At 44.3% G+C, this 21,165-nt stretch overlaps 1 protein-coding gene across 1 annotated transcript in view; it reads left to right on the top strand.

Moving 5' to 3' along the window:
• The window catches only part of SIAE (sialic acid acetylesterase), a 44,941-nt gene extending 25,303 nt beyond the window's left edge, over positions 1-19,638 (top strand). Inside the window, exons 7-10 of the mRNA XM_073603220.1 lie at positions 332-465; positions 3,503-3,657; positions 5,961-6,156; positions 14,392-19,638. Coding sequence (XP_073459321.1) covers positions 332-465; positions 3,503-3,657; positions 5,961-6,156; positions 14,392-14,619 — 713 coding nt within the window. The 3' untranslated portion in view covers positions 14,620-19,638. The remainder of the gene's footprint in view (positions 1-331; positions 466-3,502; positions 3,658-5,960; positions 6,157-14,391) is intronic.
• Positions 19,639-21,165: the final 1,527 nt, after the last annotated feature.

The following is a 21,165-nucleotide window of genomic DNA, read 5'->3' as shown; positions in this document are numbered from 1 at the left end:
AAAGGTTTTTAAAACTGCTCTTTAACACTCCCATGATATTTTCAATGGAAAGAAGGGGCACCGCTCGCCAACCGAGTGCATTAGTATGTGGATAAATGTGGCCTCAGCCAGTGCCGCTCCAGCCATGCTCTGATGCGTTTTGTCCCAGTGGCCACATACTAATGCACTGGGTTGGTGAGCGGTGCCCCTTCTTTCAACTGAATATCCCTCTACACCCCTGAATGGTGCTTGACGCACGTTCCCTTCACTGCAACCGACGGGGGGGGTTTCACTTGGATCGCTCCCATGATATTGTCACCTTGTAACAAGTTGTTGTCTGTGCTGATTTCAGGGGAGCAGAACACAGGCCTGAACCCGAATCTGTATAATTGCACTTTTCCGGCCCTCATCTCAGACTGGAGACTTAACTTCCACGAGGGCTCCCTCGGCCAGACAGACCCCAGCTTCCCCTTTGGCTTTGTTCAGGTAACCATTTTAATATTATTATTATTATTATTATATTTTCTTTCTTTTCTTTCTTCCTTCCTTTCTCCTGAGCTTGGATTGCAGATAAAATACCTGAAATGTGGGGGGTTGGGTTAATTCTCATGCTGAGGCCTATAGTAAAGTCTGTACTGGCGAGTCCTAAACCCCAGTAACTAACCTTCATGGGATCATGCACTTACATATTTGCGAGAGGCCTCTAATTTTTCAGTGATTACAGGCCTAGGCCACATGAAGGTCCTGCCGACGCCTAAAGCTCATGAGACGTGGGGGCCCAGATTACCAAGCTAATACACCCAGGGGAATTTTTATTATTGCCAAGCAGGCAGACCCCCATATCCACTAGTCTACCACTCATTCCTTACCAGAACGATTTGTAATGTCCACACTCCCTATGTGTTGGCTTTACTGTAACCTAAAGATTGGTCCAGTCAAGCATTTTTATTAAATTACCGTAGCAGTTATATACACAGACCAGCACTTATGGCTGCAGTCTAAACCGCTTCCTTAAGCTACGTGAAAATTATCGCCTAGTCAAATTTGGCTTACTTGTACTGATCGTCCCCACCGAACACAACAATTTTTTATTTTTAGTTTTTTTATTGGATATCTTTCACACATTTTACATTTTGTCACATCTTTTGGGTTCTGTTTATCATTTGTTAGTGTCAAATGCACACTTAAAGCGGAGTTCCTCCCACTTTCTGAACTTTCTCAGTATGACATGCCCGTAGCTCACCCTTTTCACGATGGTCTTTATTTTATTATAATTTTTCTGCTTAGAAACACCTTCCCCTTTTTTTATTTCTTCCACTCGTCCCCACCTAGGCGATTTGCAAGGGATCTTGGAATAGCAGCGTCATGTATCCCAGGAGTCCTTGTGAATCGCCTAGTGATGAAATCTCATGTGTCAGGAAGAGGGAGAGCCGCACAGTGGCATTACTGCACATGCGTGAGACATGGAGGTGCATGCTGGGTAGCCAGCTACACCGAAATTCCAGCAATGAAGAGAAGAGGGCTTCAGATGCCCACAGCTAACGTGGAACCAGCCTGCTTCCAAAATCTGGCTAGTAATCAAATATTTTAACAAAAACTACACTAACCACACATAATGCCATTTACTAAATGTTTCTGTATAGCTTTAGACATGTAAAGAGGAGGTTTTTTTTTATTTTATTTATTTTTTTTAAGTATTTGGAGGACTGGAACTTTAACTTTGTTCCAGGGAGGGGTGCTGCAGTACTCACAAATATATTCTGGTCAAATACTATTCTCCGCTCTGTTTCCATCGAATTGGTCTGGCCGGGCCCAATTTCCCCCAAAGGGGAACATGTAAGTTGGTACTTTGAACCATTTTATCCTTTTTGTGGGCTCTCCTTGTAGACTCACGCCTCACACCTTTTAAACCCAACATTTCATATTCCTGATATGTGCCTGCTCTACGTGTACTTTTACAAAAAAAGTCTCCTAATCTTTTGTATTGTTTCTGTTGTGTGAAATCCCTGGTGTTCCTGCCAGTCCCTCTGCTTTCCTATCAAAAAGTGACCACACTAGGCATGAGAGCACACAGTGGTCAGTTCTCTAGCTGTGGTGAGAACTTGGCCTACTCTCCTCCAATGATCAGACTCGTGCTGACACACACACACACACACACACACACACACACACAGTCATTCACTGGGAAGTTCAGTGTTATGCTGTTACTCCTCTCCCAGTTTTCAGCTGCATAAGGATCTTAGAGGATGTGATCACCTATACAAGAGGGTGAAAAAAGGTACTTCTACGGTGTTTTTTTTGTTTTTTTTTTATATCCATACACAAAATGTTTTGCCTTTCATTTCTATTTTAAACCAAATGGGTTGTTTTTACAAGGTGAGGGTTTACATAAAAAAAAATTTCAAATATAAAAGTATAGTAACGCCCAACATGGGCTAGGACAGTAAAATAGAAACATATATCAAAAAACAATAGATAAAAGAAGGGGGGAAATCGTAATTAAGATCAACACATGGAGGAAGAGTTTCGTATACACATTCAAGCCTGTGATTATATACTAAGCGACGAATACCTCCTAAATTAATGCTGAGAGGCCAAAGCCCTCTTCATCAGTGGATCCTCTGACAAGAGGTGACAGAGGAAGGAAAGCTACATATACTTTTAATACCTCTCTCCTTCACTTGAATGACAAGCCATACCCATAAAAACAGGAAGCCCTGACCAAGGCTGACCATACTTGGTTAGTTTTTTCTACAGGCATTTAACTTCCCCAATGTGCTCTGCAGCTAGTCGGCACAAAAACCCTTTTAGGTTAAAAGATATATTACTCTCAAACTGGAAGCAACTGCAGGTCGCAACAATCCCCCTACATGTGGAAGTTTCCTAGAGGCAGGCGAAACTTTCTCTGGCAGCTGCAGCAGCTCTGTGATATGTCTGTGTCTCTTCTCATGCAGACTGTGTCTGTCTGGGCAGAGCCCTCCCCCCCTTTTTTTAATCACACAGGAAGAGAGGCAGAGCTCTGCAAAGAGGTTGAACATTTAGGTTAACCTTTTCCCTTCTTGCTGGGGCCAGCAGCTGTCTCACTAAACCAGCATTTCAACTTGCTTACATGTTTGCACAGAAATTCTTGTTGGCGCTCTCGCTCTGATGTTCGGAAGCTCTTAAAGCCTAACTGTATCGTTGGTGTGTCCCCCCTTCCCCCCTTTCCTCTTACCTATATTGCTGTGATCCTGCAGATCTGGCTCCCCTGTGTAAGGGAGCATTTGACACCAGCGGTGACCTCACCCATAGGCTCCCATGGCCCAGCCATTGTCAGTGCTCCCTCCTCCCTGCAGCAGCCACTGTAAATCTACTTTAGATCTAGTAACAGATCTATAGTGCAAGGGCCTGCCTGATTGGATACAGACTGGTTGAATAGATTAGGTAGGTGCTCCTGTTACCCAGTTTTAGTAAATCTAAAGTTGATTGTGCAGCCAGATTGTATTGTGTTGTAATATAGCTGTTTTTACTTATTGTTCCCCAGCTGTCTACATACCAGAAATCCCAACAAAAAGACAACTATCCTGTGATCCGATGGCACCAGACTGCAGATTTTGGCTACGCACCTAATTCAAAGATGCCAAACACATTCATGGCTGTGACAATGGACCTCGGAGATGAAACGTCACCGTACGGCAGGTCAGATGAAAGGAATGCATTTCTCTTCTTACAGATCTGTTTTTTTCTGTGTTATGAATTTCTGATTAGAAAAAGCTGAACTCCAGGAATACCACAAAATCCACAGATTAATTTTGTATGCCAGCCGTTTTACCTGTCAAAGTAATTCTATTTTTGTCCATCCAGTCTTCAGCTGTACACAGTTCTGTCACACAGCACAGTGCCAGAAGACTTGTCATGTAACTGTAAAAGGAGAAGCCACATGCTGATGATCTGGATATTGAGACATGATCTCCTTCTTTCTTTTTTTCTGAATTCAGTAACATTTAAAGGTCTCGTCCCTCCCTCAACCTGTGATTGGTTAGTGAAGGAGAAGCAGTAGACTGATTATAAGCTCATCTCACTGTCAGTCCACTCTCTTCTCCTTCCATCAGCATGTTCCATATGAGCACAACTGATTGGGTCCTTGTGCTGCTTATCCCTCCCCCAGTCTGAGCTCTGCTGCACAGGGATTGTGAGAAGCCAATACCAAATCAGATTCGGGTACCTACTGTACACTGCTTGCATTTAAAAAAAATACAATTAATGATATATTTATATCTGCCTAGTAATCAGCTTTATTCCTGTTGCTGTGAGCGTGCAAACATCTGAACCATCAAGTGAATACCTCTTCCTGTGTATTTCCAGTTACTTCACTACCGTTCTTTCAGAACGATTTCCCACAGTTGGTTTTGGTAGGCAATGGCTATGGCCAAAATTACCAACCTATCCAGACAATACACATGCGAGTGGTTAAAGCTGAATTCCAGAAAAGGCAAATATTGTCTTTATACAAGAGCCGTGTGTATTCTTCCTTGAATCTTGGTGTGCTTTGTGTATTTCTTCCAGATCTGTGCAGTAATCCAGCGTGTGTACAGGAGCTTCCTGTAATAAAGACCACTCACTGATGCTCTCACTTCTTCCGCAAGGTGACTGGTCTTGTCTCCGCCCCCTCCTGTAGTCTTCTGCAGACAGCTTGTAGTGGGCGGGGCTTGCTGGATCACTCCCACAGCTCTGCTCTCTGTACAAGCAGGGATGATTGTATTTTACAAGGTAATATCTGGTCTTGAAAAGACATTTGGTGCTCACAAAGTGGCATTGTATCCTTTTGTGGCTTTTGAGGACAATACCTGAAGTTCAGCTTTAATAACGTCTTTCTATCTGTATTTTACAGCATCTAGAGTATTTTTGACACCTTTTTTGTTCTTGGTAACTCCACTTTATAAACATCCAGGAAATACTTTAGGCATCTGGGAAACGGTTGAAACAACAAAACTGTCAAATAGTAAAGCCTCATACACACAATGAGAATATTGGACAACTGATTCTTTTTTTATTTTTTTATTTATTTTTTTTTTTTTTACATGTTGGTCTCATATCGAAAATGAAGAGGTTACTAAACTTTACAAAAATACTACAGAATACAACTTCGGAAGTGATGTAATGTATTCTGTCATTGTGTGTGTGTGTTTTTTTTTTTTTTTCTTTTGGGGTTTTTTTCCAGGACGATTACTGTACTGATTGAACAAGAATTGTATGATCTGGTATCATACGAGAATTTTTTTTTTTTTTTGTCCCATTTCGGATGAACTGTCCTGATCGGCTCACGAAAGCTGTGTACTAACGATCAGGTGTACGATCGCTTCAAAAGTGGTATTTTAGTTTTGATTTTCTGATCTTTAGTAAGTACCTCAAATAAGCTGACAAAGGACCAAGGCAGGATCTAGAGGGGTGTGTGTGTGTTTTTAAAGGGGTTGTAAACCCTCGTGTTTTTTTCATCTTAATGCATCCTATGAAAAAACACCTGTCAGTAACCGGCCCCCCAGCCCCCCGTTTTATTTACCTGAGCCCGGTATTTCTGTCGCCGGAGACGCGCTCTCCCTCTCTCCACAGGGTCCTGGCTCTTGATTGGACAGCAGCCATTGGCTCCCACTGCTGTCAATCAAATCCAATGACGCAAACGCCGGGGGGCGGGGCCGAGTCTGGCATTCGTGTCTATTGACGCAAATGCTGGACTCGGGAGCGCGCCTGCAAGGTAACCCCCAGGAGAGCGCTTCTCCTAGGGGGTTATCTGATGTGGGGAGGAGCCACGAGAGCCACCAGGGAACCCCAGAAGAGGATGTTCAGGGGCACTCTGTGCAAAACGAGCTGCACAGTGGAGGTAAGTATGATATGTTTGATATATTAAAAGAAAAAAATGAACCCTCCAAATCACTTTAATATTCAACCAGCAGCAAACTTCAGCTTTAACCTCAGATTGTACTGAAGTGGTTTTTCCTTTCCAGTGTTCACCCACGGGATAAAGAGACGGTGGGGTACAGGCTCTATCTCGGGGCACGCGCCATCGCCTACGGCGAGAAAGAAGTCCAGTATCGGGGTCCGTTTCCAGTTCATATTGATGTCTATTATAATTACCTGTACATGAATATTACATACGACCAGAAGCTCCTAATCACTGGAACCTGTGACAATATGTTTGAGGTAAGGAGGGAAGAAGTGATTACATTTTTTGTGCAGATAATCTGTTTAATCACTGTATATCACCTGACTTAGGCTGGCCATGCACAGTGCCAATTTCTTTCTTGCAACCATGGGTTGGGGAAGCCGTCCCCGCTGGGAGAAGACAGTGATTATTGCTAGTGGCTATAGCAACCGCTTGCAATAATTAGAAGCGAATTCGGCAGGCTGGTTGTACCCAAGTTGATCGATTTTAACTTGGTACATTCAGCCTGCCCATTAATGGTTCAAGATTCAAACCATGTATGGTCGGCCGAATTGGAGCAGCTCCACACAAGTTTGTTTGGGGGGTGCTGTGCTTGTGCTGGGGGTATAAGTGGAGGAGCTATGTCCCAGACTATGAATTCCTTGTTATTTTATAGCAGACATAATATCATGAGAAATGCTTTAGCAGCCCATGGATGAGTGATTTATGTATATATTAGTTATATAGTAGGTAAGGTTGAATAAAGTCAATGGTCCATCCAGTTCAACCTGTGTTGGTGTACGTGTGTCAATGTCTAAATCATTTCCCATATCCCTGTATGTTGTGTTCACTAAGATGCATGTCCAGGAGTCATGCATCTTAAAAATCTTAAAAATATCAATACTTCCTGTGGACACCACCATTTGTGGAAGAGTGTTCCGCATTCTTATCACCCTGACAGTGAAAATCTCCCTACGCAGCTTTAGGTTAAACCTCTTCTCCTTCAATCTCATTGTGTGGCCCTGTGTCCTCTTGCACTCCCTGAGACTGAATAGTTTGTTCCTATGCTGGGGTCACCATTGAGGTATTTGTAAATCGCTATCATATCCCCTCTCAAACGTCTCTTCTCCAGTGAGAATAAATTTAGTGCTTGAAGTCGTTCCTCATAATTGAGGTCCTCCAGTCCGCTTATTGTTTTGGTTGCCCTTCTCTGGACACTTCATCTCCAGCACATCCCCTCTGAGGACTGGTGACCAGAACTGGATGAAATACTCCAGATGTGGCCAAACCAGAGTTTTATAAAGTGGCACAATTATAGTTTTAACTCTGCAGTATATTCACTTTTAGTATAGAAAAAAAAGAAGAAAAAAATTCTGCCGGCTTTGGTAGCTGCAGCTTGACATGGCATGCTATTGCTCAGTTTGTCTTCTACTAGGACCCCCAGATCTTTCTCCATCCTTGATTCCCCCCCAGAGGTTCCCCCCTTGGTGATTAGTTTGCATTTGTTTTTAGCCCCCAAGTGCATCACTTTACATTTCTTCACATTAAACCTCATTTTGCCATGTATTTGCCCACCCCATTATTTTGTTCAGGTCTTTTTGTAAAATTCCTATATCCTGCTGTGAAGTTATAGCCCTGCTTATTTTTGTGTCGTCTGCAAAAACTGAAATTGAGCTATTTATACCGACCCTTTTATATAATTTATGAATAAATTAAATAGAATTGGTCCCAAGACAGAGCCTTGTTGTACCCCACTTACCACTCCAGTCATAGTACACGTTATTTATCACCACCCTTTGGACACGCCCCTCTAACCAGTTTTCTATCCAAGAACAAACCTTATGGTCCATGCGAACAGACCTCAGCTTGTAGTCTAAGGCCTCGTACATACAGTTTGATTGTTGGACGACTGAACGTCTGATTTTTGTCTAGCATAATAACTATCCGCAAATTGTCGTTTGACAAACCCGAACATAGTGACGTACTATGAGAATATAAAAAGGAAGTTCTGTTCTCAAGCGCCACCCTTTGGGCCCCTTCTGCTAATTTCGTGTTAGTAGAAGTTTGGTGAGCGTTGATTCGCGATTTTCAGATCGCACAAAACAAATGCCTTTTAAAATACGTTTGGCAAAACTACATCAGTATCACTAGCAAAGCAGCTTCACTATCATCCCATTAACCATTTCAGCCCAGGAAGATTTTACCCCCTTCCTGACCAGAGCATTTTTTGCGATTTGGCACTGCGTCGCTTTATCTGACAATTGCGCGGTCGTGCGACGTTGTACCCAAACAAAATTGACGTCCTTTTTTTCACACAAATAGAGCTTTCTTTTGGTGGTATTTTATCACCTCCTGCGGTTTTTATTTTTTGCGCTATAAACAAAAAAAGAACGACAATTTTGAAAAAAAAGCAATATTTTTTTTTACTTTTTGCTGTAATAAATATCACCAAAAAATTTATAAAAAAACAAAACAAATTTCTTTCTCAGTTTAGGCCAATATGTATTTTTCCACATATTTTTGGTAAAAAAAAATCGCAATAAGCGTATATTTATTGGTTTGCACAAAAGTTATAGCGTCTAGTGTCTCTTTTTTTTTTTTTTTTTTTTATCGTGACTGCGACATTACAGCGGACACTTTTGACACCATTTTGGGACCATTGTCATTTATACAGTGATCAGGGCTGTAAAAATGCACTGATTACTGTGTAAATGACACTGGCAGGGAAGGGGTTAAACACTAGTGGGCGATCAAAGGGTTATGTGTGTCCTAGGGAGGTGTTCTAACTGTAGGGGGGAGGGGCTACCACCAACATGATAGTGATCACTGCTCCTAATGACAGGGAGCAGTGATCTCTGTCATGTCACAAGGCAGAACAGGGAAATGCCTCGTTTATAAAGGCATCTCCCCGTTCTACCTCTCCACACCGCAAGCACAGGCCGCTGGCGAACATCGAGTTCCCGGGACCCACAAATTGGTGGCAAATTCAAAGGGACGTACTTTTTAGAGAGCTGGACCCCGCAGATCAGAAAATGGCTTTAAACCTCCTAATTTCTGGCTGGGTGCTTTTACAGGGCCAGAACTGTGGATCCCCCTATTCGTAGGGGGCCCCAGTCTCTGACGATTTTTTCAAACGGAGCCCACCGTGAGAGGTGAAGATTGGGTCTGTGTATACAGAATCCTGCGGCTGGATAAGGTAAGAGGAGATTCCACAGAATTTTTGAATTCTAGTGGTTTTTCTCCTTTAAGGTAAATGCATGTTATGCCTATTGTGACCACCGGGGGCTGCCAAGAGCACATACCTTCTCGTGCTGTTTTCTTTCTCAGCGTTCGGCGCTGCACAGGCTCTTCCGACCAGCTCCAGGTAGGATGGATGGGGGATTTCTCATGTAAGATTTTCCCCCCAGGCTAGGGGGAGGCTATAGGTGTGCTGTAAGGCGGTTTTACACCGCACTGTCACCGCCGCTGCCGCCATTGCAATGCAGGCCCCATCACTGCCGGCCTCCTCCTTCTTCCTCCACCCCCAGCCTTCCTCCATGCTTGTCCAGGAAGTGTCGGCTTGCGCGGGAAGTGCTTGTTTTTTGAAAACGAGGGGGGGGGCGGGGCGTCAGCACAGGGTCAGCATGCTCAGATGCCCACAGTGCCAGAAAGCATGGCTATTTAAAGCACACTTTACAGGTGCTCTGAGCCTTGGAGGGACACAGAGCTGACAGCATGTAAGGTGGGACACAGGCATTCTCCTAGGCTGCATTTACTAAGGTAACACCAGACTGGGCATTTGGTAGCAAGGCTTTGCCAGACTACATCGCTCAGCAGTCAGTGTTCATTTTTTTGGATACCTCACACCTTGTTGCTTTGCACTATGTGTAGAAGAGGTTCAAGTACACCAAGAACCAGAGACACTAGGGGATCTCAAGCAGGTTCTGAGGACCCCCTGTCTGCTACACCCTCCCCCCCTGAGGGGCCAGGGATGGCTAGCCAGGGAGAGCCGTTGGGGTCAGGGGCTACACCTGCTTCCGGCACTTCAGCCCCTGTATACATTACACAAGAGGTTTTTTCCTCAACTATTACTGGGTTAGAGGAAAGATTAATGGCCGTGATTACAGCTTCACTCAGTGGAAGAAAACGTACTAGGCCTTCCTCTGTTTCCCAAGACCCTCAGACAGAGGAGCTCTGGGATAAAGGAGATGAATCCCCTTCAGAGGATCAGGATGGGACCCTCTGCGACTTCCCAAGAGGAGAAGGTCTTAGTGCAGATCCTTACTGGATTGGTCCGCTCCACATTTAAGTTGCCCGTACCTGAATCTGTTAAGGAATCTTCATCTTCTTTGGGGTCACTGAAACCTTCTCAAATAGCACATGCTTTTCCTGTTCATAATTTACTTGAAAAGCTCCTTTTATTCTGAGTGGGATCACCCAGATAAGCGATTTCTTCCGCCAAAAAAGTTTTCAACACTTTATGCTATGGAAGAAAAATTTATGATGTGGGGAATGCCGGCCATTGATGCGGCCATTTCCTCTATAAATAGTAGTCTGACTTGTCCTGTAGACAACGCTCAGATGCTCAGGGATCCTGTGGATAAAAAGATGGAATCCTTATTAAAGGATGTTTTTTCCTTAGCAGGATCAGTGGCCCAACCTGCAGTAGCAGCGATTGGAGTCTGTCAATACTTAAGAGACCATGTTAAGCAGGTCATCAAAGAATTACCTGAACAACACGCCCAGGGGTTTGCTAACCTTCCAGCAGCCTTATGTTATGTTGTTGACGCCATCAGAGATTCTATCATGCAAACCTCTCGCCTTTCACTTGGGTTGGTGCATATGTGTAGAATCTTATGGTTGAAAAATTGGTCAGCCGAAGCACCATTTAAGAAGCTCTTGGCTGGGTTTCCTTTTCGTGGTGCAAGGTTGTTTGGAGAAGACTTGGATAACTATATCAAGAGAATCTCTTGTGGGAAAAGCGTCCCTCTTTCAAACGGACTCTTTCCCCAGCACCAGGGGCATCAGCCTCCAGGCAGTCACGATGGCCTCCTCCGTCTGGGGCAAGAAACAAGAGTCAACCCCAGGGACAAAAGAAGTACTGGGGAAAGAAGTCTTCTAGACAAGATACTAAGGCCTCTTCATGAAGGTGCGCCCCCGCTCGCTCGAGTGGGGGGGAAAACGGCTGCAGTCCTCAAGGCTCTGGCAGGAGGACTTCCAGGACAGATGGGTAATCTCCACGGTAACCTTAGGGTACAGGCTGGAGTTCCAAGAATTTCCCTCTCCTCGTTTCTTCAGATCAAGTGTTCCCAGAGACCCAGAGAAGAAGCAGTCGCTCCTTCTAGCGTTAGAGCGACTCTTGTCGCAAGAGGTCATTATGGTGGTTCCCACAAAGGATCAAGGATTGGGCTTCTATTCCAACCTTTTTACGGTCCAAAAACCAAATGGGGATGTCAGACCCATTCTGGATTTAAGAGATCTGAATCGATTCCTAAGGATTCAGTCCTTCCGCATGGAATCAATTCGGACAGTAGTCTCCATCCTGCAGGGAGGAGAATTTTTGGCATCGATAGACATCAGAGATGCATATCTACATGTGCCCATTTTTCCTGCTCACCAGAAGTTTCTACGCTTCGAGTTAGGAGGGCGCCATTTCCAGTTTGTGGCTCTGCCCTTCGGGATAGCCACTGCACCTCGAGTGTTCACAAAGATATTGGCTCCTCCTCTGGCCAGATTAAGGGCTCAGGGTATAACTGTTATAGCATACCTAGACGACCTGCTCTTGATAGACCGGTCGGTAGCCTCCTTGAACGGGAACTTGAGGACCACGGTCAAGTATCTGGAACAACTAGGTTGGATCCTCAACCTAGAAAAGTCTTTCCTAAAACCAGTAAGAAGACTGCAGTATTTGGGTCTGATCATAGATACAAGCCGGGAGAAAGTTTTTCTTCCTCAGGCAAAGATTACTGCTTTTAGGGAACTGATTCTGACAGTCAGGATCAAGAAGGGTCCTTCTGTCCGCCTTTGTATGAGGCTGCTGGGGAAGATGGTGTCTTCATTCGAAGCAGTTCCCTATGCTCAGTTCCATTCAAGACTGCTGCAACACAGTATTCTGTCGGCCTGGAACAAGAAGGTTCAGGCATTAGACTTTCCGATGCACCTATCGCATGCGGTGAGTCAGAGCCTCAATTGGTGGCTCATACCCGAAAACCTGCAGAAGGGGAAATCCTTTCTACCGGTTACCTGGACGGTGGTAACAACAGATGCCAGTCTGTCAGGTTGGTGCGCAGTTCTGGAACAGTCCAGAACATCCAGGGGCTATGGTCCAAGACCGAGAGGACCTTACCCATCAACATTCTGGAGATCCGGGCGGTATACCTAGCCCTAAAAACCTGGACTATCAGGCTACAGGGTTGCCCGGTCAGGATCCAGTCCGACAATGCCACAGCAGTGGCTTATGTCAATCATCAGGGAGGCACCCGGAGCCGAGCTGCTCAAAAAGGAGGTGAACCAGATCTTAGTCTGGGCAGAGATGCATGTACCATGCATATCGGCAGTTTTCATTCCAGGGATAGAGAACTGGCAGGCGGACTATCTAAGTCGCCAGCAGTTACTCCCAGGGGAATGGTCTCTTCACCCCGACGTCTTTTGGGCCATATGCCAAAGATGGGGGGTTCCAGATGTAGATCTCTTTGCATCCCGATTCAACAAAAAGATAGACAGATTTGTGGCAAGGACGAGAGATCCTCTTGCATGCGGCACAGATGCGTTGGTGATTCCGTGGCATCGGTTCACACTGATTTATGCATTCCCGCTTATTCTGCTACTGCCACGACTCCTTCGCAGGATCAGGCAGGAAAGGAAGTCGGTACTTCTGGTGACCCCCGCTTGGCCCAGAAGGACTTGGTATGCAGAAATGGTAAGGATGACGGTGGGTTCCCCGTGGACACTACCGGTACGCCCAGACCTGTTATCTCAAGGTCCAATGTTCCATCCTGCTTTACAAACGCTAAATTTGACGGTTTGGCTATTTGAAACCCACGTTCTGAAGAGTCGTGGGCTTTCAGGTCCTGTCATATCTACCTTGATCAATGCAAGGAAGCCAGCTTCCAGAATGATTTATCATAGAGTCTGGAAAGCTTATGTATCCTGGTGTGAATCCAGGGGTTGGCATCCCAGAAAATATGTGATAGGTAGAATTCTTGATTTTCTGCAATTAGGATTAGAGATGAAGCTGGCCTTGAGTACCATCAAGGGCCAGGTCTCGGCCTTATCAGTATTGTTTCAACGGCCACTTGCTTCGCATTCTTTGGTCCGAAACTTTATGCAGGGGGTGATGAGTCTTAATCTTCCGATTAAAGCGCCCCTAAACCCCTGGGACTTGAACTTGGTTCTGAAAGTGTTACAGAAACAGCCTTTTGAACCAATACGTCAGATTCCTTTGGTCTTGCTGACAAGGAAGTTAATTTTTCTGGTAGCCATTTCTTCTGCTAGAAGAGTATCAGAATTAGCAGCTCTTTCCTGTAAGGAGCCTTATTTGATTGTACACAGGGATAGAGTGGTATTGCGCCCTCATCCTAGTTTTTTACCGAAGGTGGTTTCAGATTTTCATCTAAACCAAGACATTTTTCTGCCTTCCTTTTTTCCAGATCCCTGTTCTTCGGAAGAGAGATCGCTACATTCTTTGGATGTAGTAAGAGCAGTCAAAATCTGGAAGCAACTGCTCAAATTCGCAAAACGGATGTTTTGTTTGTGCTGCCAGAGGGTCCCAATAGAGGACAGGCAGCGTCAAAAGCGACCATTTCTAAATGGATTCGACAATTGATTATTCAAGCTTACGGTTTGAAACAGAAGATCCCTCCGTTTCAGATCAAGGCACATTCCACAAGGGCTATTAGTGCTTCTTGGGCAGTGCATCACCAGGCTTCTATGGCTCAGATCTGCAAGGCCGCAACCTGGTCTTCAGTCCATACATTCACCAGATTGTATCAGGTGGGTGTGAGAAGGCATGAGGATATCGCCTAGTGTGCTCCAGACAGCGGTACAGGGTCCTCAGGTCTGATTGCACCCTACTTGGTTGTGTTTCCCCCCCCCAGTTGGCATTGCTTTGGGACATCCCATCAGTTATTACTGTGGCTCTGTGTCCCGTGATGTCCGAGAAAGAAAATAGGATTTTTTATAACAGCTTACCTGTAAAATCCTTTTCTTTCGATGGACATCATGGGACACAGAGGTCCCGCCCCTCTTCTAATACACTTATATTGCTTTGCTACAAAACTGGAAGGGGAGGGATTATATAGGGGGTTGAACTTCCTGATTAGGGTGTGACCAGTGTCCAATACCTAAAAGGTACCTACATAACCCATCAGTTATTACTGTGGCTCTGTGTACCGTGATGTCCATCGAAAGAAAAGGATTTTACAGGTAAGCTGTTATATAAAAATCCTATTTTACTTGACTAGGGCTTTGAAAATTGTGACTATAAAATAGTGTGTGTTTGCCATGACGTTGACCTACCCTTTGTTTGTCTCCAGGTATATTGCAGCCCTGCCAAAGGCGAAAGCTACAAGTGGGTTCCTGTACCGGCCTCCTATCTGGTTATATCTCCAAAAACAGTCACCATCTCATTTGTTGGATGCCCTGAACCTCAAGGAGTCCGCTATGCCTGGAATGACTGGCCATGCGAGTATAAGCAATGTTCACTCTACAGCGTCCACAAGAAACTTCCTGCTCCTCTCTTTGTGAAATATTTTACCACTTGAACCCTCTGTTCTGATTTCAACTACCTCCACACCCACCCTCAACCCCTCCTGTATACACGTTGAGCTAAACTTCTTCTTCCCTTTTTTTCTTTTTTATTGGCACCTGTGGGGTGGCTCAGCACACAGGAGCTTTGTGCCCAGTGCAGTATGGCAAATCTAAAGCTGAACTCCGGGCAAACTCCTAAATACTCAGAATACATATGATTTATATATATGATTTACCTGCTTAAAGATTTGCATTTCTGGCCATGAGGTTTTTTTTATACAGCTCTGCCACACAGCATAGTTCTGTCTGTCTTTCACTTTTATTTTCAGGTCCCCACCCCGTCCTCATCCTTTGACTGGACAGTAAAGGCTAAATCAGCACAGCGATGAGCTAATCTCTCTTGCAATCTGCTCTATCCTCCTATCAGCATGCACCGTGCACTGCAACATGCTTAACCACTTCAATAACGGGCATTTTCACCCCCTTGCTGCCCAGACCAATTTTCAGCTTTTAGCGCTGTAACATTTTGAATGACAATTGCGTGGTTATGCAACACTGTACCCATATGAAATTTTGATCATCCCCCCCCCCCCACAAATAGAGCTTTCTTTTGGTGGTATTTGATCACCTCTGCGTTTTTTATTTTTTGCTCTATAAACAGAAAAAGAGCGACAATTTTGAAAAAAACACAATATTTTTTTACTTTTTGCTATAATAAATATCCCAATTAAAAAAAAAAAAAAAAAAAAGACTTCCTCAGTTTAGGCCGATATGTATTCTTCTACATATTTTTGCTAAAAAAATCTCAATAAGCGTATATTGATTGGTTTGCGCAAAATTTATAGTGCCTACAAAAGAGGGGAAAGATTTATGGCACTTTATTGGACACTTTTGACACTATTTTGGGACCATTGACAATTCTACAGCTATCAGTGCTATAAATATCCACTGATTACTGTATAAATGTCACTGGCAGGGAAGGGGTTAACACTATCAAGGGGTTAAATTTTCTTACCTAGGGAGTGATTCTAACTGTGGGGGGAGGAGACCGATCAGTGTCCCTATATACAAGGAACACACAATTGGTCTCCTCTCCCTTGACAGGACGTGGATCTGTGTGTTTACACACACAGATCCCTGTCCCTGCTCTATGACAAGTAATTGCGGGTGCCTGGTGGACATCGCGGCCACCGTCCACACACATCGGCTCCTGAGTGATATGGTGGGCGCGCGCGCCCCCTAGACGGCCAGGAAGCCGAGGGCGTTGTATGACAGCCGCCTAGGATGAGGGCCACCTTGCGGCCGTCATATTGCTATACGCGGGATGGGAAGTGGTTAATCATTAACTAGTAATTGGTCCAGGAGCGATTACATGCGGGAGTTGTCAGCCTCCCACAGCTGTGGGCAGCAGCCCCATTGAAAGCAAATCCCGGGAACCCTTGCTGGGTCTCTCATGTAATCGCTAACAGTCCTATTCGCAAGTGTGAATGGGGCCTAGAGAGTAAGTTCACCATTTCATATTTATTTTTTGTGAAAAAAGGAACTTGCCCTTCAGGATCCATTTACACTTGAAAATGGGGCTATTGGCTCCAAATATCCTGGCCCCTCCACCGGACCCTGTATGGTGCCTGTGCTGCGGGTTCACCATACACCACAAAACGAAGCCCTGGAGTGACTATCCTTTAACAATGCGCTCATTGGTCAGTGCTGAGCTACTGACCAATGAGATGCACATCTGAGGCTTTTTCCTCTGGGAAGGTGAGTGCTTGCCATTGCAAGCATTATGATGGATTCTCTTTCCAGGGCTGTGTAAGGGCCACTACACGGGCATGGCGGCTGCTATGGGCAGTGGGGTCTGACGGGGTGGACAGAATATTTGGAGTTAATCTTTCATTAATCTTTCATTTAACCTTTAAATGTTTAAACCTGACTGCTCTCGCCTTCCAGGCTGAGGATATTTTCTGTGCACAATATTATATGCTGTTAATTTTGGATCTGTTCTATTTGTGTTCTAAAATCACCCGGTGTACACAGCGCCTCCCCCCCCCCCCCCCCCCCCCCCTTTGGAAGGTTGAATGGGCTCTGTGTTCCAGGCCTGGCATGGCATGGTATGGTGGTGTAGGGCTGGCATGTGCCCAGGGACAGAGGGTGCACAGCAGAGACTGCCATCCCATCATAGAGGAGCTGGGCCCCTGCAAATGCAGGAAGAGTCCCCCCCCCCCCCCCCATCAGGAATACATTAAGGCCTGGTTCACACCTATGCAGTTTGCAACTTGTGTTTTTCAATACACGTTTTTGATCAATTGAAGTCTATGGAACCAAAACAAAGTCCCTGACCATTTCTATAAAACACACAGATGTGAACATGACCCATAGGAATATATAAATACAGCACTCACAAACAAAAAACATTAATAAGTGATAACAAAAAACAAAAAGTCCATACAAAACTATGAAGGTGCTTCACAAATAGTGTGTAAAAATGTGTGCGGGAAGTGCAGAGAAAATGTTGCAGAAAAAATTTCAGGTGTACCAAGACACCCCCACATGTGTCCCCACTCACCAGATCACAATGACACCCAGCTTTCCAGTCTGGGAGTCAGTAAAGGCTTGTAACCATATCCAAAGAATGTTGTAGGATGGCAGGTTCACTGATGAGACGATAAATGATCCTTCAACGTTAATACTCAGCCATACGAAAAACAGGTACCCAAAAGGGAATGCTGCAGGGACAGGACGACTGGTTGCAATCGAGGGAAAGATGAATGCGGCCAAGTACAGGGGTATCCTGGACGAAAACCTTCTCCAGAGTGCTCAGGACCTCAGGCTTAGGACCATGTGATATTTCAGTTTTTCTTTTTTAATAAACCTGCAAAAATGTCAACAATTCTGTGTTTTTCTGTCAATATGGGGTGCTGTGTGTACATTAATGAGGAGAAAATGAGCTGAAATGATTTTAGCAAATGGCTGCAATATAACAAAGAGTGAAAAATTTAAGGGGGTCTGAATACTTTCTGTCCCCACTGTATACTTTAACCGCTTGTCATCCAGCACATAATGATATACATTGGCACAATGGCGCGGCTGCGCAAATGGGCGTACCTGGCGCCCGCCACGTGAGCGTGCCCGCGGGTCCCGCAGACTCTATGTTTGCCGGTAGCCTGTGATCGTGACACAGAGAGGCAGAATGGGGAGATGTAAACCAGGCATTTTCCTGTTCTGCCTAGTGACATGACAGGGATCTACTGCTCCCTGTCATCGGGAGCAGTGATCTCATGTTCTAGTGAGCCCATCCCCTCTGCTGAGGGAACACAGTTAACCCCTTGATCGCCCCCTAGTGTTTAACCTCTTCTCTGCCAGTCACATTTACACAAAAATCAATGCATTTTTAATCGCACTGATCGCTGTATAAATGTGAATGGTCCCAAAATAGCGCCAAAAGTGTCCGATGTGTCCGCCATAATGTCGCAGTCATGATAAAAATAAAAATAAATCGCAGGTTAAGTGTGCCCTAGGGAGTGATTCTAACTGTGGGGGGGAGGGGCTATGTGTGACACGACACTGATCACCGCTCCCGATTACAGGGAGCTGTGATCAGTGTCATTAGGCTTGTTTACATCAGCATTTCCCCGTTCTTCCTCTCCATGAGACGATCGCGGGTATCCCCGCGGACATTGAGTCCGTGGGACCCGCGATCACACTCACGGAGGTCGCGCCCGCAAACAGCTTCTTAAAGGGCAATGTACAGGTACGTTAATCTGCCTGTATGTGCCCCTCTGCCATCGTATATCGGCGTGAGCCGGTCGGCAAGTGGTTAAATGGTAATTCGTTTATTTTGTTTATAGCACTGATCGCTGTATAAATATCACTGGTCCCAAAAATGTGTCAAAAGTGTCCGATGTGTCTGCCGCAATGTTGCAGTCACGATAAAAATTGCAGATCACCACCATTACTAATAAAAAAAGAATAATAAAAACGCCATACATTTTCCCCCTATTTTGTAGATGCTATAACTTTTGTGGAAACCAATCAATATACGCTTAATGCGTTTTTTTACCAAAAATATGTAGAATATATATCGGCCTAAACAGAGGAAAAATTATGTTTTTTGGGGATATTTATTATAGCAAAAAGTAAAAAATCTTGCTCTTTTTTTTTTTTTTTTTCAAACCTGTCGCCCTTTTTTTTTTTTTTTTTTTTTTTGTTTTTGTTTTGTTTATAGCGCAAAATCTAAAAACCACAGAGGTGATCAAATACCACCAAAAGAAAGCTCTATTTGTAGGAAAAAAAGGACTTCAATTTTGTTTGGGTGTAACATTGCACGACCGCACAATTTTCAGTTAAAGCGACGCAGTGCCATATCGCAAAAAATGCTCTGGTCCGGAAGGGGGCGAATCCTTCAGGGGCTGAAGCGGTTAAATAATTTTAATTTTTTTTTTCTTACCCTAATTTAGACCCAGCAATGTAACCACTGGGTCTCTGTTCTTCTCTATGTAATGCAGGCATATTATGGCTGGTGGGAGGGGCAGACAGTGCTGTGCATCCTGAAAACATCCCAGCACCCGGCCTCAGTACTCCTCTCAAGAATTCTCAGCTGGGATGTAAGCAATGGGCTGGCTCTTGGGAGGAGATATGCAAATTTCCATGCCTTGATGGGTGTTCTAAGCAGGCTTGTATTTGCAAGGAGACTACCCAAGGTCAAGTGCTGCTGAGCTTCCATGTTTGAAAGAACTGAAATCAGGTGAATGAAAGGAGCACACAAGGGACAGTCAGGCTGAGGAGGAGAGGGCTAGATGATGGTGGATGTCCTCCAGTCAGGAAATGAGGCGGCTGCAGCTTCTAATGCACATTGTAAGAAGGCCATAAGCCCCTATAAAAAGTACAATCCTGCCTGTGAAAACAGATGACTGCTTTAATTTTCTGTTGCTGAAAGAATTGAGTTCAGTGACTCTTCATCATGCACAATGCTGGAATGTAAAATAAACATGAAAATGAATTTGTCTCAATAAAAGATATATTTTTTCCTTAACAAACCTGGAATTTTACTTTAACAGAAAAGCAAGGCGTGTCTTTTCCACCACTATGTGTGTATGTGGTATCTTCATTGTGTGTGTATGGGGGGGAGAGTGATACCGAATGCAGATCTCCAGCCATTTACTTTGATAGGTGGGGTTTGATACCCTCATGTTTTTAGCCCACGTTCACATTGACCTGTCAAATCGCACAGCAAATCAGCGACTATTACCAGCAATGGCACTGTCCGAATGAGCACCACTCCGATTCCCCAAGTAATTCCTGTACTACTTCTGGCAACTTTCAGGGGCGATTTGAATAGATATCTGTGCAGGAACCCACAGAGATGTCTGTAAATTGCCCTAGAAGTCGGACTGCATTGCCGGTTTGAAATCACATGATGTCTAACACACATCAGTGTGAACGCGGGCTTAAAGTGATGTTCCGGCCGAAATTATACTTTTTAAATAAAATTACCCCTATAATACACAAGCTTAATGTATTCTAGTAAAGTTAGTCTGTAAACTAAGGTCTGTTTTGTTAGTTTATAGCAGTAGTTTGTTATTTTTTTAAACTTACAGAAGGCCGTGGCCATCTTAAGTGTGGGCATCTGAAGCCAGACTGTATTTCTTCCTGGATCTCATCCTTGCAGATCTCGCACATGCTCAGTGCAGCATAAGCAGTGTAATTGGTTTCAGGTCAGGTTTCCATAACAACGACAGTGCCAGAGGAAGTTGCTGCCCCTTCCCAGAAGGCATTGCAAACAGGAAATGATGCGATGGGCCACGGCCAGGGAGGAGGAAGTGAAAAATGAATACAGCAGATATACAGGTAGGTGCTGAGAAAAAAAAAATATATCCAATTCGTTTACAGTGCACAGTTTAGTGAGGGATGCTGAAGAGTTGTAAAAGTGGGTGGAACTCTACTTGAATGCTGTTTTTATCCTAGTGGGGAAACTTCCCTAACCACTTGCCCTCCTGAAAATTTACCCCTTTCACGACCAGGTCATTTTTTTTTTTTTTTGCGATACGGCACTGCGTTACTTTAACTGACAATTGCGCGGTCGTGCGACGCTGTACCCAAATTTTATTTATTCCCCCCCCCCCCCCCACAATCTTTTGGTGGTATTAGATCACCTTTTGGGTTTTTTATTTTTTGGGTTATAAACAAAAGACCGACAATTTTGAAAGGGGGGACATTTTTTACTTTGTTATAAAACGCGTCCAATAATAAAAAAAATTTAAAAAAAATTGTAGAATTCAAATTTCTTTAATTTAGGCCAGTATGTACTCTAATGCATGTTTTTTGGTAAAAAAAAAAATCCCAATGAGCGTATATTGATTGGTTTGCACAAAAGTTATAGCGTCTACAAACTCTGGGATATTTATATTTTACTAGTAATGGTGGCGATCAGCGCCTTGTAGCGGGACTGCGATATATTGCATCGGACAATTTGGACACTAACTGACACTTTTTGGGAACCAGTGACATTATTACAGTGATCAGTGCTAAAAAAATATGCAGTCATTGTACTAATGACAGTGGCT

Source organism: Aquarana catesbeiana, linkage group LG10 (assembly GCF_042186555.1).
Source record: "Aquarana catesbeiana isolate 2022-GZ linkage group LG10, ASM4218655v1, whole genome shotgun sequence".
Taxonomy (NCBI): domain Eukaryota; kingdom Metazoa; phylum Chordata; class Amphibia; order Anura; family Ranidae; genus Aquarana; species Aquarana catesbeiana.
Note: the sequence above shows the minus strand (reverse complement) of the source record. Positions and strands in the feature narration are given on the sequence as shown.